This window comes from Tribolium madens, unplaced genomic scaffold, assembly GCF_015345945.1.
Source record: "Tribolium madens isolate multiple individuals breed KSU strain unplaced genomic scaffold, Tmad_KSU_1.1 Scaffold_19;HRSCAF=116;Tcas5.2_LG9, whole genome shotgun sequence".
NCBI classification, from domain to species: domain Eukaryota; kingdom Metazoa; phylum Arthropoda; class Insecta; order Coleoptera; family Tenebrionidae; genus Tribolium; species Tribolium madens.
The window spans coordinates 7,705,567-7,731,031 of NW_025400983.1; the positions used below are offsets into that span (position 1 = coordinate 7,705,567).

The 25,465-nt window shown below is 39.7% G+C and overlaps 1 protein-coding gene across 13 annotated transcripts in view; it reads right to left on the reverse strand.

Moving 5' to 3' along the window:
* LOC123008657 (rho GTPase-activating protein 21) overlaps window positions 1-25,465 on the reverse strand; it is a 32,385-nt gene that overhangs the window by 4,233 nt on the left and 2,687 nt on the right. For 2 of the 13 annotated variants that reach the window (XM_044404592.1, XM_044404693.1), the window contains exons 2-16: window positions 24,046-24,099; window positions 10,293-10,340; window positions 6,563-6,694; window positions 6,266-6,511; window positions 5,047-6,071; window positions 4,731-4,996; window positions 4,559-4,684; window positions 3,724-3,864; window positions 3,388-3,636; window positions 3,137-3,196; window positions 2,920-3,034; window positions 2,708-2,794; window positions 1,840-1,978; window positions 1,704-1,787; window positions 85-324 (exon numbers count right to left, since the gene is read on the reverse strand). In XM_044404592.1, coding sequence (XP_044260527.1) covers window positions 85-324; window positions 1,704-1,787; window positions 1,840-1,978; window positions 2,708-2,794; window positions 2,920-3,034; window positions 3,137-3,196; window positions 3,388-3,636; window positions 3,724-3,864; window positions 4,559-4,684; window positions 4,731-4,996; window positions 5,047-6,071; window positions 6,266-6,511; window positions 6,563-6,694; window positions 10,293-10,340; window positions 24,046-24,093 — 3,006 coding nt within the window. In that variant the 5' untranslated portion in view covers window positions 24,094-24,099. Of the gene's footprint in view, window positions 1-84; window positions 325-1,703; window positions 1,788-1,839; window positions 1,979-2,707; window positions 2,795-2,919; window positions 3,035-3,136; window positions 3,197-3,387; window positions 3,637-3,723; window positions 3,865-4,558; window positions 4,685-4,730; window positions 4,997-5,046; window positions 6,072-6,265; window positions 6,512-6,562; window positions 6,695-6,741; window positions 6,871-10,292; window positions 10,341-17,356; window positions 17,470-18,335; window positions 18,384-24,045; window positions 24,100-25,465 lie in introns of those variants that run through there. The other 11 variants (XM_044404607.1, XM_044404599.1, XM_044404666.1 and 8 more) reach the window with 11 other exon arrangements.

Below are 25,465 nucleotides of genomic sequence, written 5' to 3' on the forward strand. Positions count from 1 at the left end.
CGTTTCCAGTGTTCATGACAGCACAATACAATTTCGTAATGCATTATCTAATCGTTGATAAGAAAAATAATTAGAGATACTTACGAATTTYGCTTCAGCCTCGGTATTAGTAGCCATTTGTTCTTGCAAAGCCTTGAACCAGTCAGTAAATTCTTCTGTATTTTCGGCTTGAAGGAGGAACTCCGAGCGACAAGGATTTACTGATGATACCCTCAGGACATGTTTACGTTTGGTATAATCATCAGCTACGCGAACTTCGCTGGCTCTCATATCCACCCCACTGGCTAATGAATGTTCAACGGCGTCGGAAGTACCCATCGGGCTCTAGGCGAAAAAAAACTGTATAAATATTGGCAGCAATGATAAAGAATTAATTTATTTAAGATAAGGTCGTTCAAAGATCTATTTAGTTTTGCCAAAATTTGTGTACATATCAAACAAAATCGATCAAGTAAACATATTATAAAACTTGTAGCGTAAATCTGAATGCAAGAGCAGTAGTCACATGAAATTGGTTTAATCGTTCTTTTTCTCTGCGTACATTCCATACCATGAAGACCTTGAAGACACCAAGATTTAGTAATGCATTTTTCGCAACCGTTTTACACACGGTGAAAAATCCCTTAGCTATCGCGAAACAATAGCGCGAAAATCACCTCCAGGCACCTCACATTGTCGTCATCCGTGTCATTTTTGGCCACAAAAATCCCCACCAAAAATAGCGAAACAATGGGTAATGAATCGCACACCTGTCATAAATAGGTCTAATTACCCAGGATCCTGTCGATCCCCATCGCCGCAATTTCCTGGGAAAAAATGCGTGTGTTGAGAAATTCAGGTTGAGTTGAAGAGGAATACAAGAGACCGTGCCGGACTTGTTCCGGTGCTGTTCGGTAAGGACGTTCATGTTCTTGCTTTCATTCCCGCACAACTGATGCTCGCGTCTTCAGATCGGGGATGGTGCTAAATATAACCACCGCTGATAGCGAAATTATAACAGGTCGAACGAGATTCTCAAGTGCAGCTTTTAATGAACGCGTCGAGTAGGTGGTCGAAGAGAGGACTCATTAAGAAGCTTCGACGCTTCCAATACACAACAACTGACTGGCGAGACCGACACGCGCCAAGTAAAAGTTTAGTGATGGACGAGGAGGCGCATATGTTCGAGAGCGTTTTTAATTTCGTAAAGCTCAATACGGGCGGAAGTTGCCATATCGATGGCCGCACGTCACCTCGCCATTTCTGGACAAGGAATTTACGAAATCGCACATAAAATACTAATCGGATTTAGAGGTGGCAGAGGACCTCGAATTGAAATCACCCGAAATTTTCTCTACCATTGGGAAACAACAGCTCTAGCCAAGTAACCTCGATATCTCGAAAGCGGGACGTCTTAATCTCCCATCTGCTATTCCAAGTTTCGARCTCCTAGACAATAGAACGACTACTTATCACTTTGYAATTACCACAGATGAGTTTCTCTCCCTTGTAATTAATATCACGATCGGGCGCATGCTCGMCTCGATTGTCTCATTTCCAACACTCATAAAAACAAGTGAAAGTTGCGATACTCTTAATGGGTTAGTTAAGTAGAGTTCGAAATTATCATGTTTAGGTATAGAAAGCAAAAGTAAACGCCTTCTTTCTCCATCYCAAAGGGATTCGGTTTGGTGAGCACAACACATGTCATATGTAACACTCACCTGGTGATGTTTATCTTTGTGAAGGAACAACTTCGGACCCTTAAGTGCCGCCCAAATTTGCTTCCATGAGCGGTCACCGGAACGCTGCAACAAGTCACGAATCATTTAAAGTCAAATCAATCATTAAAAATCCTACTTTTCCATCGATCTCTGTTATTTTACAATGAAGAGGACCTTCTCTGACCACAGGGTGCTTATCCTTGTCCAAAGGGCTTGCATTGGACTTTTCGCGGTCCAAAGAGGCGCTACTGCTGCTGTTTCCGCTTGCGCTACCGCTAAAATAATAATAATAATTAGTCACGGTTAACGCCTCGAAATGATTTTGTTAGTAATCTGTGCTCTTTCTGGCCAAAAATGTGCATTATGTGATCGCTTTCGCTTTTCTCCACGTGTTTTTTGACCACTGGAGCATCTCGTGAAGAGGGGCTTCGGTTGCGAATTTTATTCCAAGACGCGTTTCAAACGGATTTATATGGACGGCGTGGAAAGTTCGAGCACGTTCGGCGTTAATGAAATACGAACACGTCGCATTGCATTAACAGCCGATGAACTCGAGATGCAAGGCCGAAATCGAGGAAGAAAGTAGAAGAAGAAAAGAAGAAGTCAAAGAGTCGTTGTCAAGCGCCCACAACCACCAAGTACATCCCTTATTTCGAGACGACTGGTTTTTCATTACCCAATTAAGTAAATAATTAATTATAACGCCGGTGCTATTAGACGAAGAGTTATTATTTCCGTTATGTGCGATTCCACCAGAGGAAATTCGACATAACCTTTGCAACTGACCCATTGTTTACAGAAGCATCAAACCGTCACTTCCAACCGAAACCTCTCCATCACCTGGTACCACCATCAGTAAAACACCAGTTGCACGCCTTTCGCGCGTGAAATTATTCTCCAACCCCCAGATGTCTACTGAAAGCTCGAAAGCACCACCAAAGCCGTTAGACAATGTCTACTTGGGGTTAGTCGTGTTAAATGCCGGCAAGCAAATTCCAGCTCACCCCAAAGAGGAAGCAGCATCCTCAAACAGCTTACGAAGTTGTTGAATGTCCCCGGGAAACAAAGGCGGCCGCCAACGTCTGTGCGCGCTAAACGCCAGAAGGAGATTAACAATTATACAGCGACACCAAAGACTCGAACCGTAAGCAAGAGGCTGAGTGTACGTGTGTGAAAATAGGGGGTGTGGGTGGACAAGTCTTGACAAAAAACTCACCTTCGCAGGACCTGGGGCGAAACATCGCTGTCGCTCATGTCGCTGTCGAACGGCATTCTGCCACCCTCGGTAGCCTTTAAATAGGATTCGCGTCGAGTAGTCCTCTCATCGTCAGCTATAAACAACAACACGATCAAATAATGCGCAAAAATCGAGCGACAATCACAAAAGCGACAAAATATTAGTTGTTATTCGGCAGACGAAGTTGAATACTTACCCAGGTTAGTATTTTTAGTCCTCCTTTTAACCACAACTGCTTTGTTATCCTCCCCAATGACTGCAACATCAGACGGCATTAGTACGAGACAAACACTTGGTAAAAACAACAAACAATCGAATGACATAGATGCTGACACCAAGACATTAGTAAAGTTAACTGAACCATGAAGATTTAAAAACACCGATTAAAAGAGGGAGGTTTTCCCTTTACGTTAGTTTAGGTTAGCAGCCACGAGCAGTGATCGCTACCTGGTGAAACGGGACGACGCATCGGGGTGTCAACTGACGAAGGCGGTGGTTTGAGGTGTCTACTGGGCCTGACAGGCCCTTCCAAATCAAGCTGGTTGGGCCGAATGGCCTTCGAAGTCTGAGGAACTAAAACTGTAGGAGCTGGAGTAATGGAAACGGAAGGAGTGAAATGCATGTGCTCAACGGGTTCGGGGATAAGAGGAGGCAGGTCGGCGTACGGGATTTGGCCCAGATTGTCCACCTGGTGGTCTGAGGAGTAAGCACAAGTGTTTATCGGCGCCAAAATCAATGCAGAACTAAACCCACAAGATTTGGGTTTGGTTCGGAAAAACATACCTTTAGATTTGTTACCATCGTCGACGATCGCATCCTGTCTGCTTATCCTCTTGTTGGGCTCCGGTTTAGGTTCGGGAGTATCAAYGATCACCCACGATTCCGCCGAGTTTGAACGGGCGCAAATCCTATTCTCTGGCGATTCTGGAATGTTTCGTCAAGATTAAAAAATGATACAAGAGAAGAAAGTCTTGTGTTAAGTTTCTACAAAATACATTACATCAAAATGCTGTTATCTTGGGAAATCAAGAAAACTCAATAAAGGAAGAAAAGAACATCATTTGGAAAGTAAAAAATAAAAAGCAAAAACGTGTAACAAACAACGTAATGTTTTGTGAAATTTAATTTTGTCGCAAATTGTCTTTCTTGACAATGACATAATTCTTGGCAATCGTCTAGAGTGTTATCTTTTGTTAATTTAAATGTTATGAAACAATACGACAAACAAATAGAATCATGTATTCTAGTGAGGGTTTTATTACAGCGATAAAACCAAACAGCTACAAAACGTATTAACGATTAGTAAACTGGAAACTGTAAAAATGTTTTCCTTTTCCATATCGACCAGTTAGCGAAGGCAGGCACTGATTAGTTGTTAGGTTGGGCGTGACATCTAAATTTGAACGAACTGGCGAGGCAATTACTCGAAGAAAAATCAGTAATTGATGATGGTGCCAGAGATGAGATTAATTGCGCAATATGGAGATGCAATTTTTAGCTGTTGTACGATCACACGTTCCGCGATAAAACATCCCACTTGTTCGAAGTCAATGAATTTAATTGTCACGCCCCCGCAACGGCGATCATTAATAAACTCGCGCCAACACCTATATCTAACCTGTGGGCTTGCCATATTCTGAAGGTGGTGGACAGTGAATATATTTACTTCCAGTGGAAATCATTACATTTCCAGAAAGTCGTTTGGCGATCGTTTCGCCGATGCTGGTGTTGCTGTCGGTGCTCCCTTTACCAAAATAAATATCACCGGCTATAAGTTTCAACCAACTTACCGTTACTATCCAAAGATCGTGAATCTCTTTGGATCCTCTTGGGACTGATGATGGTCGATGGGATTTCGCGGTTCGTAGGCTCGGAACGCGTTTCGAATTCTTGTGCTCTTTCGGTGACGTTCGGAACGATCTTCTTCGAGCTGAATCTCGCTATTTCGGATTTGAAATAAAGCGTGCGGTCGCTGACTTGCGGGTCGTTTTCCGGTTTCCCGCTTTCGAATTGACGAGCTCTCTTATGCACCATTTGAAGACTAGTTGGGTATAATCTACAAGTCGCAGTTAGAACGATTAAAGTGTTTAAAATCACATTTATCACCTTTTATCGTCGGAAATATCACTATTTTCAACAGTAAACGATCCATTTAGGTGCTCCACGGAATCTAAACTACTGGGGGCAACTGATGCTTCTTTGATTCTGTCGTTGGTGGCCATAGAGGGTTTATCGTTCGGCGATTTAGCACCTTTYTGTTGCGGCATATTRCGAGGAACTCCTCCACTTGGTTGTAAAAGATCTCGTTCGTTCTCAATGTCATTTTTAACCCTTTGGAAGTTTTGATGGGTTGGCTTAGTTTTTGAGGGTGATTCTTGCCTCGTGGGTTCAACTGGTGGCCACTTGGCCCTTTCTAATTTATTCGGTCTACTGTAAAACTCCCTTGGTTGCACTGACGTGTCCGTAGACATCTTCAAAAACTCTTCTTTCTGTTGTACGCTCCTTCTGAACCTGGACATCCTGGCCGAATCATCCGTTTCTTGTCCYGTCAAAGTTGACGTYGAATCGAACGAAGTTAAACTGTCTTTGCTGCCATCGGCCAGCGATGACATCAACGAAGAAGACGACTCCCTTCTACCCGCGTCTAAACTTAGGCGACACCCGGCCGCATTCGGATACCTCAAACCCGGCATTTCGGAATTTTGGTTATCTTGCAGATAACTTGTCTTTTGGATGGTTTTCATGTCGTTCAATTCAGAGTAGTCACTGTAGTACTCACGATCGGATAAAGCACAGCCGTCGCTAGCCCTACGTCCCATGTTTCGATACGGAGGCACTTGGGGTTGTGCCCGAGGTCTTTGCCTTCTGAACGAGTCATTGGGCTGGTAATTCGGATTCAGTCTATCATTTAAATCGAGATTTTCGGCACTTCGTTGAGACCGTTCGTGCAACGGTTGCCTGTAATCATAACCGTAGGGACTTTGTAAAGATCTCCAAGAAAGAGCATCCACTTGGAACTCGGGAGGCTGAGAAATAGCCTGAGTGAGAAATTGTTGCGCAGCTTGGTGGTCGTTTACGAATCTAGGCGGGAGTTGGTTACTCGCGGGGTTGTAGGCCGTCTCCGCAAAATACTGAAAAAACAGGGACAATAAGGAAAAGCACTGCACTAATTCTGTTAGAGAATCGACACTGTTATCTTCAGTGAACTTGGTTCAAATTGATTTGTTTTGTTCGATCGCAATTATGATTGCCTTCGAGGAAACGATTAGATAAGTTCCTAATGACCGTTATGTATAGAACGCGATAAGTAACACGAATCACTTACCCTTTGGAGAATATCATCTTCTTTGGGTACGACGAGCAGTTGTAGACAATCAGGAGTATTTTGTATTAACTGCACCACTTGCGCGTAACTCTTGTTGGTCACTAAAACGTCGTTGACTTTCACTAGACGATCTCCTTTTTGTAAACCTGCTCGTTTAGCCGGACTTGGATCTTTAACGTTCTTCACGAAGATGGTGTCCATAGGGGCCGACAGAGCCCCAACTGCGGCGTATCTATCATCGCTCTCCTGGAAATAATTTAGTAGCAAAAAGACGGTATATTTTATCTCGCTACTTACAGCGATTGAGTCCGGTGGATAGACGATGAAATGACGTAAAGTAAAACCAAAACTATCTCCGTTCCGCTTAATGAGGAGCTTCTTAGGACCTCGTCGTAAAGGTGCTGCTGCTGCTGCTATCCTGGCTGGATTCTGAAAAGAATAATGCGATTTTAATTTATTTTACGATGGGTTATTACGGTTGCTTTCTCATTGATTATGCCCGTTGACGTAATGTAAAATTAATTAAATTACACAATGAGAATAGGTATTGTTCTAAATTTGATACACCCTAAGTATAGGTTTAATGGCACATTCCGTTCTATATTAAGCGAATCTGCGAGTACGACTCGGCCGTGCAAGATAACTGACTGCCTTGAGTGAAACGCTTTTTAGTGGATACGCAAACGTTATCTCCGTTCAGAATAAATTGTTTTTGTTTATTTCTTCTTTTCGATACTAACTAATAATTTGGTTCAAATGCTGATTTTTTAAAATGGAATTGATACTAATTGCTTTTCACAATTAACTGAAAACATTAAATTGATTTATCATTGCACTTTGTCAAAAACAGATTGGATTATCAATTCAATAATCGGATTCGATTTTTTATTGTTGCTGCCGATAAGTGAAAGATGAGAGGGTGTCAATTACCTTTCTTTTTAACCTGGAATCACTTTACTCGTATTAAAACTGAAATAGAATAAATGACAGCACTCTTACACATCACTGAAGACGAGTCACAATACACAATTCAGTGCTGAGCTTAATGAAACTGGATAAACTGGTGCATCAAAATGAAAGTGTCAACATGAACTGTTACGAAAAGAAACCTCATTAATAAAATATCAGTGAAATGCAGAGAAACCGTTAAATCAAGATTTGTTTTTGTTAGTGCATGCTTTTGAGGATTTTCGTCTTATTTCCCCAAACGTAACAGTAAACTCCCGAACCTGATCCAGAAAAAGTGCAAGACCAAGGTTGCATTTTTCTCACAGTAAGCGCTCAAGTGTGCGAAAATCCAACATTTGTTCGAGTGTTTCATATGTGTGGACATGGCAAAGGTCGAGGATTCCGAAGCCTTACAAAAGGAAGAATTAGACATGCAAGCCCTACAAAATCAAGTGCAACGACATGTCGAATTCTGGAGATTGCTCCACTGTTACGGCCTTGGGGCTTTTGTGCTCTGGTCATGACACAGATATTTTTAACGGTGATCGGAGAACAACAAATATCAAAATGTTATTGCAACATTTGATGTTAAGCACGATTGAAAGAAGAGCGTTTCCCCAGCTTTTGTGGCGCGCGAGTGTTATGTAAAGACAGCGAGCGGTTGCGTCAAACAAAACTTGATAAGAAATTTATAACAATAACAACGATAAGACGCGCTTTGGGTTAAATTCATTCATAAAATGAAGCGTCTCAGAGAAGAGTCGATTAAACATACGGAATGAATGTAGTCAGTAGACTAGAATAGATTTCTCATAGTTGACTTTTCAATTACGTTAGATTCTAGCAAATTTTTGCTAATCAGGTGTGGGTGCTCGAATAAAAGTCATAGAAGAACAATGATCCTTTGTGTTTGCGTTTGGTCTTCTTAACGTTGACATATTTTGCAAACACATCCCATTTATCCACCTTTCTAGCATTAATTTCAATCCGTGAAGTGTGAACTCCTGAATTCCAAAGATTGTGATTAACTACTTTCGTAAATATCAATGTTATTATATGTTGTTTTTTGTCGATAATGCGCACCTGCAAGTTGCTTATTATTACGAAAGTTAATTTATTTATTTTCGTGTCTGAATGGTTTTTCGTAAAATATAACAACGTGGGTAGGTAACAATGAACCACTTTATTATATCTCGATATTGTGGGAACATTCCGCAATTAACATAATCAAGAATAAATTACAAAAGCAAACGTAATTAAAATTATTCGCGCATAAATAACTGGATAAGGCCATTCGAGTGCAACTTATCGTAGGCAATTATCGAAAGGGGAAAATAGAGAAGCAAGAAAGCTCTTCCGACAATCGAACCTCTGTAAAAATCCCTCGAGTATATCATTGTCCACTCGATGGCGTCTTTAGGCTGCCATCCATATTTGTCTAGGCCGGTAGCTTATCTATTGTCAATTTTGTTGTCGAGCATTCGCGTGCGCAATTAAGGCAGAATATTTACACCGGCTGATTAGCAATTTCAATGGCTTTTGGTCTTGAACACGCTTCTAATCGCCACGACGTAGAGTTATTGGCTGCATTCGAAAGACAAGACCTACACCTCTGACACCGACACCCACTTGGACCAAAAACCCACCTCGGATGTGGATTTTTTCTGTGTCAGACGTCGACCGGCGAACTCGCAGACAGCCTGGCGACATTGCGGCAACACTCTCGTTTCGAATCGCCGCTCTGCGTGGAGGTTGTCTCAATTCATAAAGGACGATTATTTATTGGATCGGTAATTTATATGCCTCTCCTCGATAAATCATAACCCGCCGCTATTTAGCGTGTCTGATACATGTGTTCTTTCGCGACGAGACAATTTAACCAATTAAGCTTGACATTTTTTTATCCAATAACGACAACACACGCCAAAATTTCATGCTAATGCGAAGTGGGGTTTGCGCAACTTGCGATAGTGACCTCAACCAGGGGATACTTCGTGCCGAGTTAAACCAAAGAAGAATTTATTTAGACAAAAAGGATAGCCCTGGATGATCTCATTGCTGTATGAATTCACTTCAAGAAATGCAAATGCAAAACGGGGCTCTTGCACAATTTTGAACATTAAAGAAACCAAGAGAGTTGAGGATGATCTCATTGCTTTATTGCTATCTTAAGAAATGCAAATGCAAAATGTGGCTTTGTGCAACCTTAAAAAAGGGATGTTTGATAGAGTCAGGGATGATGTCATTCCTTTAGCAATGCGAAAGAATCTGCGTTTGAAAACAAGTAAGGCGAAATTGAGCAGATGTAGCCTTGATTACTGATCGACAGAAGCCTGGCAATATCAAAAGCGTAGGTAATGTACACTTAAAAGTTTATAAGACGTTGCGGGAGCGCATTATGATTAAAAAGTTAAGGTCAATTGCATCAAACTGTAAACATCTGGAGCAGAGTGATGTAAGTGAAGGAAATGCTTTGAGATTCATAAAACAACACCAGAAATATTGGGAAATGTTATGTCACCCCAAGAGTCTCCTAAATGATGTCATAATTATATTCAGTGATGTCGAAAGGTGATCCAACCTTCGTCTAATGACAGAACACGGGTTTTGATTTAGTGAAGACAAAATTTCCGCATGGAATGCCGACCGAGATGATTATCCGGTTTCGGCCTTGGTTGTAGCCTTCACCCCGTCTCGTTCCGATCAAATAAGGGTTGATGGCATAATGCACGCTTCTTGGCTACAACCGGTCGTTTTTTCCTGCTCGGCCGCCGTAATTTATCGGATTTTTGCAGACGTAAATGCATAGTCGCGACGGCGACTTGATTTAAAGCGGAATGAATGCACATGAAGAAAATTCTCCCGAATATTGATACAGATGACGACAGCGTAATCGTCCCATCGCTTTCGTGATAAATGAAATGAAGGGAGATCTGAGTCCTAGACGATTAATACAACGCTTGGACGGTTTTCCAGAGCAATGCACCGAAAATGGGTCGGACGATTTGTTATGGCAGAAAATTTGCCCTGCCTAGATCATGGATAAAAATCTTAATTAATTGAATTAATAATCACTTACCGGAAACTTGTGCTCAACTTGCGTTTCCTGTGCTCTGTGGAATGTTTCCTGTAAACGAAAAATCAGACTAGAAAAAGCGCATCGATTTTGGTATTTTATAACAAAAATGTGATTTTTTTCGGCACGGATCCAGTTAGAACAAGTAGGTTACGACTTCCGTGCTGGTCTAAATGATCGCATCTGTAAAAATTCGCGGACTATTAACACCTGCATAACTGTACTTGATTTAGAACGCAAATATCATAATAACAATGTTATTATCTGAGAAATGCGGCTGCCGATCTGGCCCACATGCCGAATTTGGAAAAACTCAATGGGGAAAGTTTGGAGTGACATCATCAATATATTGCCCGAAAGAAAATTCTCACCTTGTGGGTCTAATCTCGTTGAGAGTATGATTTATGAAAAATTTAAACACCTCGTCATAACGTTTTAACCGTTACCGCTCCTTAACAAAGACTGATTTATTGCCATCACCGACTAGCACACACGATGCCATGTACGCGGCATGTACAATGGCTATAAATAATAAAAGAGGTTGGAAATATGAAGTGGTGTTTAAGGTAAAAATGTCGGGTGTCACTTCGCAACGATCAGGAAGCATCGCGATCACCAGGACTAGCAGGAAATGTTCTAGCAAGGATTTATTCATGATGGGGTTGTGATTTATTAGATCACTACTGATTACAAGTTTCAACACAATATTTAATTATCCTTTTAGATTACAGTAGTTGCAAAATCGGATCCATCAAACAGAAGCAAGCCGCGTTTTATGAAAACTTTATTATTTATTACGACATTAAAGGGAATGTCAATGTGTGTGTGACACACCATGCCGCAATTCGAACCACTAACCTTTCACTCGTTCATAAGCGAATCCCTGTCAAAAGTTTACCGTTTTTTAAAATGGACGAGTAATTTCTTATTTGACAGCCGACCTTTAAATTTAATGACTGCTTTGTGAGAGGGACCGTCTCGAATTACCTTAACTTAAAAGGCGCTTCTAAGTAAATTTAAACACTAGCGGGGGTCACTACTGCTGGTTAAACGTCAAGTGTGTTTATTTCTGGCGGTTCTTCGTGTAATTTGTCATTCTAACACTTTCGACAAACACGCCGACAAGTGGAAATTTATTAGGATTTGTTTGACAGTTTCAACAATATTCTTTGATCTCTGCCTTTATGAAGTTTCGTGAAACTCGCATATTTTACTGTTTGCAAATGAGAAGCAGACAAATTTGCTCAAACAAGACATGTCATATGGAGTGCAACACCTGAGAATCTGGGGTTCTATAATCCCAATCATAACTGGAAAAATGTGTAAAAAAAGATGATATATTTGAAAATAATGTCAAGTATTTACCTTTCGAAAGAGGTGGTAATGGGTCAAGGTGGGCATGAAGGAAGAAGGTAAAAATGTGGAAAAACAGGTGTACCAAATTCAAGAAGCTACTGTAACGAAATGAATTATAGTGGAGACCTTTGATATTAATGAGTCAATAAAAAAATAACGAGGGACCCCGTGACCCATTTGGCGACTCTCTTGTGCTTTGGGTAAGTTCAGAAATGCCTTCCAATTGGCAATAATCCACTCAAGTAGTTCGGCGAGTGGCTCAAGTAACAATATCGAGTAACTTGTGTTTATCAAATTACAAAAGTTTGTTTATAATAGTGCAGTGCAGTGTGTATAAATGTTGTATATATTTATAAAAAGATTTCCTTGGATTCTTAGTTTGTTTGATGCTTTCTTATATAAATAATGTAAATTAATGTTTGCTTAACATTAAACCATAGTTAATTATTTATTTACACAACATGACTAATTCGGTCGGTCCGAAACCGACCGGTCCCCACGCATGACTCATAAATTTTGCGAAAAAGAAAGAATTTTGATGGACTTGACACATTTCGGACTCCCGGCCGATATAAATCTTAATCCTTTCGTCTAGGCGGCAATTACCAGTAAATATCGTCGACGTTTTCGCTCAAAGATATAAATTACATTCTTTGAGCCGCCACATGACCACCGTTTGCTATTAATTACTGACTCCTGTAATAATAAATAAGGGGGCGCTCACTAGCTGCGAAACCAAATCGAAGTAGGTCTAACGGAAAGGCAAATAAATTAATACGCTTTATTTGCATGTTATTAACTTTCTAAGACCGATAAATACAGGTCCGGTGGTTTTTTCGAGAGTAATTACTGAGGGAAAATCGGGAACGTTTGGGAACGAATTTCGCGAAAGCCGGATTTTTTGGGAAAGTGCGCGCTTCGTGTCACAACCTATTAGGTTGAAAACTTTTTACTGCCAATTTCTATTTGATTTATTGTAAAATCGCGTAATGGAAAGTATCCAGGAGTGGACATAATTCAATGTTCGCGTGGCAGTTGTTCTGCAAGTAGGTAAATAAACAATTGTATTGCAGGAGGATGTCAGATGCGAACGGAATGTGTAATGATACATCGTATTGAAATTAACATATTTAAATGGTTTATAAAGAATCACTTAGCATACAACATTTATTATAATGAGAGAAATCCGAATGAGGCATCCATCTAGACCACGTGGAACCGTCATAAATAATACATGCCACGACTAAAATCAATTGAAATTGATTATTGAAACCCTTTGAGGAGATTAGACAACTTAATTGTCTTAAGTAGGAACTTTTCAAGAGGGTTCTTTGAGGTTTTTCTTTTGTAGCGATGATTACTTCGCGCCGGCTTCCGTATTAATCAAGACTACCTATCTCTTCGGATTTTACGACCGTTGTAATTTTTGTCTAGAGAATATTATTATTTCCATTACTTTCTTTAACAATTTCAATGATCAATGGTTTAGTGTCGATTTGCGATAGCAGTAATTGCCCAATCTAGATTTAAGTGTGCATTCCAGGATTGAATTTACTTTTCCTCCCTTTCTATTCGAACCGCTGACTATAATTGCTTATTTTGATCAATTTCAATGTCTCTTGACTTTGCTTTCCCCATTGTTTATCTTTCCCTAACTAGTGCATTTTCTCACCAAGAAAAACCAAACATGTGTGTTTGTGTAGCGGCAAATTGAGGAAGCGACAGCTTACATTAAAACCGTCCGCCGACTTTATTACAAACAACTAAAAATCCAACTTTCATGTCTTCCCGTACGTCACCCATCCGTCGAGTGACGTAACGGAAATCTGACGTCCATAATGGTCGTATGGCCGTTGCTGATATCGAGAACAAGCAAGAGGGAGGTATCGAAATCTTCCTCATTACTCGACAGGCCCATTAATCAACTTGCGGATTTATCAACTTTCATTAGTTCTTCCTGAACAAAAACGATTATTAATGATGTCCATTGAGGAAATGGTTGTTAATCAAATGATGTTAACTTTGATCCTGTTTTTCTACCTGGTAGGAAGATAAATCGTCGGGATAAGGGGGTCATCACGGTGATTAGTAGAGTGTGTGGTGCTTCCATAAGTTATGATCATTCCAGATGTTCACCCATAAGGTTAAATCATCAGTGGGTGCGTGTATGGTAATTTATGGACGATTTTCCATCGATGCTGTTTCAGATCTACATTTAAATATAATGGTAGCTCACAATTGCTCCACAATTCAACTCGTGCCGTCTCTTCGTCAGAGCACCGGTCCATTCAAGTCAATACGTTGTCGGCATTTAAAACAAAAGCTAACAGTACACCAGTTTTGAAGCAGAGAAAACATCCAAACTGGCAGGATTTGTGACCAATGAACAGTTAGCTGCATTTGCATGCTGATTCCAGACTTGCATATATTCCAAGGTTTACTTATGTTTTAAATATAGACGCATTATCAATACCTGTTTGCAAACTTGTCTGAGAACAAATTGCCAAAGCTGTAATAATTATGAACGTTCCGTAGATGGAACAGGACGCTCATTCATTTTCCGACTTTTGCCCTAGTCACTGACGCAAAGCGAAATCGTTGTCGCACTACCGCTTTATTTATAATTACGCACTAGTTAAACACGATGTGTTTCATTTCAGAATGTATTTCAATATCTCACCAATAAATAATAATTATGTTACGACACTGGCGTTGATCCAGGAAATTTGATTTATTAATACTTGACGAAATTACGACAATAAAACGACTCTTACTTCACTTTGCACAAGAACGACTCAATGCAAACACGAAAAAGAGCAAGAGAACGACAGTCAAGCATCGCACAGCGTGTTTAGCCCACGTTCAACACACCAAAACATAATAATCGAACGGATAATCGCGATCTGTCAACACAAAAATAAAAAAGAATTAACCTACATGGCAGGGACCTGGATTCTGCGCCCACGATTTTGGCAACGCCATGAGTCTAGACCTGTAGATGCATGATTTTTGTTGAAAAATTGTAACAATATATTTCGCTTAATTTTCAAGTCATTCAGCCGATTTCGTACACCATCCTACTTGTCTGGAGAGCGTCCAGGAGCAAAATTGATGTTGCTTGTTGTTACACGAAAATTTTTGCGAAACTTTTCCTCGAAACTCGAGATAATTAATCAGCGAGTTTGGAAGTGAAATACGAATCATTATGCCTTCTACAGTTTCACTATGCCGTCTGAAATCATGTAGGAAATACGCATTGGGATCCCATTTTTTACGAGAAATCTAAATCTTTTGCTTTCACTACAACAAAAATAAGTTGGAAAAGCAGGAAGGAGAAAAAGTATATGAAAATAGAGACACTTAAGCGCAAATATGTGATACTTCCATTCGAGCATTTAAATGGAACGTCAAGAATTTTGCCATATTCGGAATTCCGAAAACTTTCACGATTTTTACGTCAAACTGTGCTCACAGAAGGGAGACTCATAAAAACCGTTAAAATTCGAATCTGTCGCAACAATCAAAACTTTCTAATCATTTTTCCGGACCATTATTCTTGCACGGTTTCCGGTTGGGCAACAATTTCGAAAAAAATTCTCAATGGAAAGAAAATCGAACGACATGAACCATGATTCATAAGCCAACAACAGTCCACCAGAGAACATATGTTTTATTAAAGGAGCGCTATAAAACACATCAAAAGACAACAAAAATCGTCTGCGATTTTTATAGCTTATTAATAACGTGTTGTTTACCGAGTCAGAAGCTGTTTCCAATTAAACCACTCTTGATTTATGCCACCAACGATGTGCTCATTAGACCGACGTACCACTTCTAACGCGCATAGGTGAGATTTCTGCTGTTAGAAGTATCGTTTTTGCAGGAGTTGACCATACTGACGGCACTAATTACCGCCGTATTTTAATTCAATTAGCAGATGGTGGCCATTTTGACGCGACAATCTCGCGTATGTCCTACTGATTATGTAATGCACCCGAACGAATCTGAGTTGAATTTCATCAAAGTGCAACGATGCATTACCAGAGAACCGGTCGACGAGAACGAGTGTGTGCAAGTTTGATAGGATCCGAATTGGGGTTGATTGAATTGTAGAAAAGTTCCAATTTTGGTAAAGAATTGTGCGGCAGCAGAGCGTAATAATTAAATCACACCGATGTTTGTTTAAAAGGTTTAAAATAAGTTCCCAAGTGCTGGAATGGATTGAGAAATGTTCCTGTTGAAATGAGAAGAGCCGAGAGTTTTTTTATCGTTGTTTGGACGATCTTGAACGTGTTGCAGACGCAAACATGCCATAGACCCATTTCGAAAATACCGCACTTGTATAATCGATCGAAAAATTGAAATTTTTTCTTGTTGTGTGCAGGAGGAGTTGCGCAATAGCCAACGCCAGACGGACAATTACTCACAAACGTTAGTCATTTCTTTTTCTGTAATCTTTTTGGGTGAATCGTAAATAGGATTATTTTTAAAATGCTTTCCCACAAGCGTCTAAAAACTCTTTTAATAACAATAATTACTATTATTTTTGACAATTTAATGAGATGGATCAAACAACAAATCAGCTTTCTATTAGATATCTTGACCGAAGTCTGATGTCATTGCCAGGTGAAGAGAATAGGTGCGGACATCACGAATTGCCGAATCTAGGAAACTGAAACTCCGGTAATTACTCTTCATCAGAAGATTTGATATCATACCAAAAACGAAAAGAGAAAGTGTTTCTATGGCACAGGTCATTAGAGAATAACATGGTTTTGAATTTTCCAAGCAACTAATCACGTTTTGTTTATTGAAGCAAATTGAACAACAACGACGCCATGGCAAGCAATTAATTCCAAAGCAACATATTAACTCTTGGACATGAAACGACCGGTGAAACATTAATATAAAATAGCCAATAAATAAAGTAAATTAAATTTCAAAGCCAGGTGTGTCTGAAAAAAACGGTGGCTCTTAATTATCTATGTGACGGTACTTGTCGACTGGAAATAATAGAAACGATGATAACACACAGACGATAATTAAAAACTGTTTGTAAGGCGTTGGTTAACATTGTAACAAATTTGAAAGTCGGCCATAAAGACCTCCGAAAACACAATAAATTACACCAAATTCTTGGCAAAAGCTGCAGAAAATGACGAATCAAAAATTTCGACTGGCACAGGTAATACAGGGATAATGTTTCGAGAGTTCTACTTTCACGTGGTCTGGTTGAAAGTGTAGGTAACAGAAGGGTTGTAAGACAAAACCCAAAGCATTTCAACTTTCCGGAGTATATTTAGCCCAACTTCCGTGCCTCCGGTCCAAAACCAACAAACATAGTTTATAATTGCTGCCACACAATCGATTGCCCAATTCGTAATCTCGTTGTCGGAGACAGTGCGTTATCTTCAGTGCCACACGCAATTACATAATCGTATGTTTAGGGAGAATTGGGACGTCACCTGTCATTGTCCACCGTGTCAACCACACCATTACCTAATCTGAATACCAAGTACCGGTAAAGAGTGCAACGTCCAACTTAATTTTTCCAGTCCTAGTTCTAGTTATAGTAAAGAATTCGAGAGCCGTCCCTAATTGAGCAATAAACATAAATAATTATCAACATTAATAACACGCTCGACGATTGACATTGATGAATCGCGTCTATACCATCTTGGATCCGCACTGCGATCTAAAATTACACTCACCGGCGAGAGTCCACAACATATAACCAAAACAAAACAACACCAAAACGAACACCACAAACGGTAATTCCAATCGTAAAATCAAAAACGAATTGTCCAGCACGAATATAGACGCGCACTGCTGCTGGAAAACCGTACAACCGGCACACCACACTTGGATCCCCTCTCCGTGCGTATACTCTATACACCTCATCGGGAGCGCGATTTTCGAGCGGACCGCAGACTAAATTCGCACATAAAAGACCACCAAGTCGTTAGAGCAAACAATATGCGAATTCGCATACCTTGATTAATTAATGAATGCAAATTGAGAGTAACTTATCTAATACCTACGATGTAAATGTATCGTCGACTGGCTTTGGAGCTTTCAAGTTCAAGGGACCGAAATTTTGCAAAGAGATGTGGTGGTGATAAAAGTGACGACAAGCCGACCTGATCAGTGAAAGTACCACCTTTAATGACTTAAAAAGTAAACTGACTTTTTCTGGGTCAGGATTTACATATTATTATTATCCGATAACGTAATTTTTGAAGCGTTCACAGAAATGGTTTAATTAAAAAAAAAGTTTTGGATGCATCGATCATGGGTTCCTATCGGGGCTAGGTAATGGAAAAAATCTTAGTCCACATGGTGCCTGATATAATTCATGCATTAGATTTAGTTATTCCAAAGCGATAAGGGCGGGCCCGCTAAAGGTGTAAGCCTTATCAAGGCAGCTATTTATACTATAGAATAGAAAGTCTGAAATTGGAAAAACAGCCGTTTTTCCCACACACCTAATGGCAATTAAAATAATTAATGACTTTTCAAGAGATGATCAATTAACTATAAAGACATTGAAGTGACTTTTTTGAAATTATCAACAAAGTCAACTTGATGTCTTTATGAAAGGTTGTAAAAGTTATAGGTCACGTATAGGAGGTAATAAAACTTTTACGACATGCGATTACCCTAGAATTTTTCAGTTGCAGCGATATTTACCTCTAAAATACCCTTGTCCCTTTGTAAAGACATTTCCAAAACACATCACCTTTGCCAATTTTCTACAGCATACTACCTAGCTTCATTACGTTATCTTATCAATGATGGATATGATAAAAAAAATGTGCAAATAAAGCTTGAGTATATTCAAAAATCGAATCAAAAAAATAAATAAAGAAAAATTTGAAATACTTAATTTATTACGATTTTCCTTATCCTCTTGGAATGTTTTCCTAATCTGATAAAATTGGTCATTCATTAGCTACAATATTTATTCTGCCAAATTTTATCTTGACTAAAGTCTCGCCAACCGATCTTTCATCGCGTTTAATTAATCCTTGATAAAATCGGAAAAGTCAAAGTTGCAAAGATGGATGATTTCATATACCTATATTTAAGGTTTTAAAAGGTATCAGATAAGAATTGACCTTATCCATGATGCTACATCGTTCTACGCGAATGCAGCGAATGACGCACTAAACTCGCACACCTTTCAATCATTAATCAACAGTCTAACTAACTTCGGCTTTTCGATACTCATCGTAAGACGAGACAAGAATTTTAACATTAGTTACAGACGTAATAAACTAAATATAGACAAGAACTTCATTAATTGCAAGGTCGAAATGTACAATACATCCGAAAATTGGACGTTAATGTAACAGACAGGATATGAGCAACTTGAGTGCTTCGTAAATATTTATTTACAAGAGTCCCTACAGAGATGGTATTGTAAAAACTATTACTTTGAGATAAAACGAGCCGAATCTAATTTATAATGATACAAATCGAATTACCAGCAGTATTTTTTCTGTCACTCGAATAATCGCGTCGTCTGTTTTCGAAGAAGTTAGACTTTTTCCATCTATTCCGAGAAGCTCCTGGTGTCTGTCAATTTATTTATACAATTTCAAGTTAACAGTGGCTGTTAATTTTACAGTACTTGTGCTTCACGGAAACGCTCAATCGTCTGTCTATTTAGGTGAATACCTGCCAACGAATGAGACGTCTGCGAGTTGCAATACTTTTGGGAAATGTATGAGAGCTTTGTCAAAGCTGGACCACATCCAACTTGTCAATTATCGCCGATTATTTCAAGAAGTTCTGTTTAGATTCGCGAATACGGAAGAGATTTCTGATAATTAAAGAGTTCGAGTTAAAAGGGAAAAGGTCGCCTGGATGGTATTTACTACGGCATTCTATGCCGGAAAAGCCACCACGTGCTGAGGAAACCTGATAGCCGGTGATTAGAGAGGGGAGATTAGGAACCCACACTTTTTGTAATAGGATAGTAATAATAATTATCGACACCTATAAGCCATTCTTTTCCTGATTTGTTTTCCTGATTTCGTTTCGACTTTTCAATGGTATTGCGGCATTCGAACCTTTAAAGACAAGTTTTAGACTATCAGAAACATTATCTACATGCCTTTAAGTTTTTTGTATGTTTCGCAAGTTGCAAATCATTTAAATTTATGTCATTTGTCGAATAAAAAACTTGTAATTCCATAACCATAAAAGTTGTGGACTTGAAATGAGACGTTGAAGGTTCCAAACATAGAATAACTGACTTACCGAAAAGCAGAAGTAAAAAAGTAAAAAAATACAAGCTATCGGGAATGTGGCCAGCTGCCAACATATTTTGACGGAAGTACGAATGCGACAAAAGCAAATAAAACATAGTTGGAATAAAATGCAAATTATCGAGCATGACGCACCTAACAATAGACCATGTCGCGTGGAATCTGACAATTATAAAGATTCCTGAACTGAGAAAAGGACAACAATGAGCAAAGCAAATAGAAGAGACATACATAATAGAATAGTAGTCAATTGACAAAAAAAATTTTTCTAACACAGAGAACAGTCACTTTCCATTGTGATTTTACAAAAATTTGGATAAACAGCCGGTTTTGTGGTGAGTCAGTGCACTTTCTCTCAAAGAAAGAGGAGAACCCGAAATTCATTGATACTTTCATGCAAACACGCAAACAGATTGAACTGGCGATAAAAAACAAACGGAACCGAGAAAAAAAATCCATGTTCGTATAGTTTTAATTAAGATCGAAGTCGATTGCTAGCATTATTCATGACCAGCAGGCGTAAAGCTGCTCGTCTAGTAAGAATGACGGATGTGCACTAAAGATGGCACTCCGGGCGGTTAATAATAGCGCTCGTCTAAGTCTTATCATTATTATATTCACGAAGCGATAGATGGCCCCGATGTAGCATTTGCAACATCTAAATCGCACGTGTCCTTATGACAAAGCTAATAAAAATCCGTGCTTCCTTAACTAAGATTAATGCGACTGCGCTCCCCATAAAACCAATTAATTTTTATGTCGGTCAACACACTTTTCGCATATTGCATATTTATTTTGTCGGTACGATCGTAAATTATATTCGCCGGGCTGCATGTTTACGAATCTCTAATTTAATAAACCCAAGCTAAATAAATCATAAAATTCGATAATGTTCCGATAACCGGCCGAATTTAACGGTACACTCGATCCGTGACTCCGAATTCCTCATCGGGAGACAATGGAGAAGCAGCGGGTGAAAGCATTTACATTTGAGACGTGCACTTGAACTTTCCAAAATGAAACTTATTCTCTTTTCGGCAAAAGCGACCCGCTACCCTTTTGGGACTTTACGACGGGTGACGCCCTTCCGCGGCTCCGAAACTCATTACCGACTAACCCAGACGAAAGGGTGAATTCATATCGGGCTTGCACAATGAAAACGTCACCCTCTTGTTACGCGGCAGGGTGCAAAGGGCCTCGTTAGTATGTTCCCACAGCAGGGAGAATCGCATTATGTCATCGGAATGACAAAAATGGGGCAAATGAAGTCGTCACTGATTCGCATTGTGAGAAAATTGCTGATTTGTGGAAGAGCACGTGTAGCATGAAACTTTGATCATTTGGAATATGCCCGCATTCAAGACTATTTAATGATGGTAATTCGCTTGGAGGAAGCACTAAAACCCACTCTTATTTTTACAGTAATTTTATCTTCGCGAATTACAGCATGATGAGGCATGAATCTTGAATGTTAGTACTACTTTCGTTCCTTTATTCAACGAATCAGCATGTCCGTCATTGTGTATTGATTAAATTTAATTTTTTAGGTGTTTAACCTTCGCCCCTTGACGAGACTATCGATCACTATCGTAAAATGTGTCTCCTCCAAGGGGTAACGGCTTGGAAGACCAGGTACAACRATCATAAAACTTTGTCATTTCCTTTCGTGCCGTAATGTTATTACCTGGGGCTATCCCTTCGTCTGTACCAAATGATTATAAATACCTCAACAACCAATTTCTAGCRACTATTTTCCACTTGGACACTTGCAAGATATTGTGAACTTTACTTGCATGACTGACAATCATTTTTGCCAACAAGCAAACCAATTTTTTTGATTTTGCAGGTTACTGAACTTTAGTGATATTTATCAGTTAGTCCACTTGTTTTCACCTCAGATACCAAATAAGCTATAATCTTTTAAAAACACGTCCAAAGATTGACACTATCTGATTGGCTTGATGGGCTTGGTTAAATTTCTAATTTCTGAATTCGGTGAGTCATAGGAAAGGTTCCTTGACCCATCCCAAAGGGCGCCTTTGATTCTGGTGGGCGCTGTCTGGATTTGACGGCATTGTGCCTGGTCAGGAACGCGGGAGGTCGTCGTCGTTGGCGAACACAATTACTGCACCGATACCAATCAGGGTGTAGGAGTTGAACTGTCCGGGGTCACTTCCCGGCTTGTGCAACGAGCGGATTTCAATTTCACGAAAATCTCMAAACGGTAACGGCTGTAGTAACTCCATATTTGTCGATCGCGAAATAACACTACCATATTTGGACAAACTTGTTTGACTCCTGAGGGAACTTATGGCGCAATCATCATGTGTCGGGTGCTACAAATCACTGGTGTCTTCAGTTTGATGGTTAAAACTGAGTAAAAATGGCTTTTTCACTGAAATTCCCCGCGAATAATGCTCATTAACCAAGCTTAAGGTGACGCACCAACATCTTCTCTAAATATGCATGTTTATTATTTACATTGTTGTTAACGTCTGCGCCAGTGATAAATGATAGCTTGTGCGGAATTTAGGCGCCAATAGTTGCAATAATAATCAATTAAAAAGACGAATGATAATCCTTTATCAAGGATTGCGTCACCCCAACCAAATTCCAGCGATAATCCTCTCTGGTGTGATTTATGCGAACGGTTTCTATAGCATGGGGAAATGAGAAGAGGGTGCGTCCACAAGACACCCTAGAAGTTGTTGACCTAAATGCTTACACAAAGACGCGTTTCTTGGAGTCGCGAAAACGTTTAGTACAGCTATTAACACCATCGTAAAGACTCACTTTATTATTTATGTATCTCGCATTCCACAGCTAGGAATGGAACGATTTTGGTGTCAAAAATCGGCAAATTTCACTTTCACGCGTAATATATGAACGGGTTCAAATTTTGTTATCCGGTGCCGGAGAGGTTTTATGTTGTTTATAGTACGACATGGCGTGTTAAAACAAACTTTTTTCTTAGGCGGAGATTTTTAACAGACGCCGGTCTATTTGTAGCTGGTAGTAGAGGTATATACTTTATGTAACTGCATTATGTTTGTTGTAAACAGAAACAGATCGTTTTCTAAACTGAAGCGAAGTGTTTGGACAGGGAACCGACGGATTAAAATTAATAAGACACTTAGAATTGTTTGTTTGTCTTTACGTTTGTGAAAAATGAGTGGATGTTGCAAAAAGGCAACCTTCAGGTGCAGGCATCACGTTTTGGTACTGCCTTAGGTTATTTTTCTGTTTCGAGAGTTACGTGCGCGCTTCGAGGCAGTTCTTACAATTGTAATTAAACGCACTGGCTTTTTTTTCAATAAACAATAAACCTTCACTCTGTTGAATAATAATTTGTGAAAAAGTAAGCGCGTGATTTCGAAAATTTCAAAATACGTCCGTGAACAATATAAAAATCGGAAAAATGCGGGCAAGAGAGAAAAATTCTCGTTCAAGCCACACCTTGCGGTTTCGGTATTTGTTCTGTAACGTTTGAACCGCAAAATCACGTTTCTGAAACTGATACCCAGTCAAGAGTCCCTGTCGTTACCCAAACGAGCAGATGAAGCGCTTCCTACTTGCGCCCCGTCTTTTGTTGCAAATAAATCGCAACAATAAACTTATTTTTAGCGTTATACCGACAATTAACGCAACTACTAAGTCGGTTAATAGCGTATACAAAAAACGAAAATAGTTTCGGCGAAACAATCAAATCGAACGCAAATGGCAAGGTGTAAAAATAGCCCGACGCGGATTTTTCTGTAAAAATGACAGAGGAGTCTCGGTTGGTTGGGTACCAACAAAGCCGGCATTACAGCACCTGCACAGCTACTGCGTATGTCAACCGCGGTTGGATTATTAAATCCCTACTCGCGTCTTTTTCTTAGCGCGTCTTCGAGGAGGCATAAATCATAACAGTGTCGCAACCGTGGGCAAAACCAAGGCCGTCAGTCCGGCGCGTAATTTTTTTAACACTTTCTCCGGAAAAATTAATGGTCGGGTCACACCCGCGGCGACGAGCTGCAGCGTGTGGGCACATCAGCTCGGAAACAAGACGTGTCATCGTATAAATAATAATTACTTATCCATTCATATCGGTTAATGGCGGGATTAGCGATATAAATCATACTTGCCTGCGGCCTGTGCGTCTTGGGCTTGGATGCATCGCCATCATCAGCCATTGGTGCCTGAAACACACATGAAAATCATTAAAAAAGCCTACGATTGGTGTAATGCGAATCACGCGATACGACCGAAAAAATCAACGCGAGTATGGCGGATTTCGTGATGGAAAGTTTGCAAGCTCATTCGCGGAATGAAAAAGTACCATTCGATGTGGGAAGGTAATTTAAAACGCCGCGTCTAATGAATGAGGATAAGACGTGAAAAACGACGATGTGGGCAAAACCGTCTTAGCGACCCAAAAAGGACCATACACAACAATTACGCAACCAAAAGAAAGATTCACAGTCGGACCTCGGCTCTAGGAATGTAAATTGCTTGTTTAGCTTCGCGCTGATTACTTCAGGAAATCTTCAATCATTCTCTACTTGCTTGCATTAATTACGACCAAAATGGTGTATGGAAAAGAAAAAATCAGGCGGAATCGTTGCTAATGCCCCAAGCGAATCATTACGACATCGGTAATCACCACTTGCCAAAATAATAACAATAAAGACAATGGGGGCAGTGTTGCGTGCACGCACAGTGCGTGACTCCCTTGAATGTCAAAACACGTAGATCCGCCTCCAGCTCACAACAAAAAACACGCTAAAAAACGAATTTACGCAAAGTCAGTATCCGGAAGGTTCGACAGATTTCATCTACTTCTTCTCGGCGATCGCTTTTTTCAGTCGGATTTTGGGTGGAGTCTTCATACATCGCCTATCGTTGTAAACGCTTTAGGAAAAAAATCTCGAGAGAATCTCTTGACACTTGCCAAAAATTTTGAAGAAAAAAGACGTTCTTTGGTTCCTCTTCTGTGAATATTAAAAAAACTATAAATCTTCCCAAGATTCTGCTAATTTRTATGTATGTGGATTGAGACTTAGAGGAAATATTATACCTATACTTATCTAAAGTAAAAATCATTCATTGYGTAACCTTCAACGAAACTTATCTTATTAGCTTATTATTCTTGAATTAGTATTTTAGTGCTTAGAGTTTGTGTCTCCGCCCCGTATGGTATTTAAATTGTAAAAACGGGGTTATTGGAAGGAAATGAACTTCCTTTTTGTTCTCAAGATGTCAGAGTTGATTGTTGGAAAATTGATTTCTTTGGTAAAATTGATGTTAAGGTGAGACGAAGACAAAACCTTTGAGACTGTGCCAATTTAGGACGTCCCACGCGACAATTAAGTTGTATATTCGCGAGTAATAATTAAAATTTCAATACATAATTGCCATGCTTTCTCTAGTCGTCGTTCCCAATAAGGCTTTCGATTTTTCTGCACCAACAGACGACATTTCCCCCCGTCGGTCGATGACTCACTTTGGACTTTAGGAAGTTATTAAAGCGGTGTCAGGTTTCATATACTCGATAATAATTATACC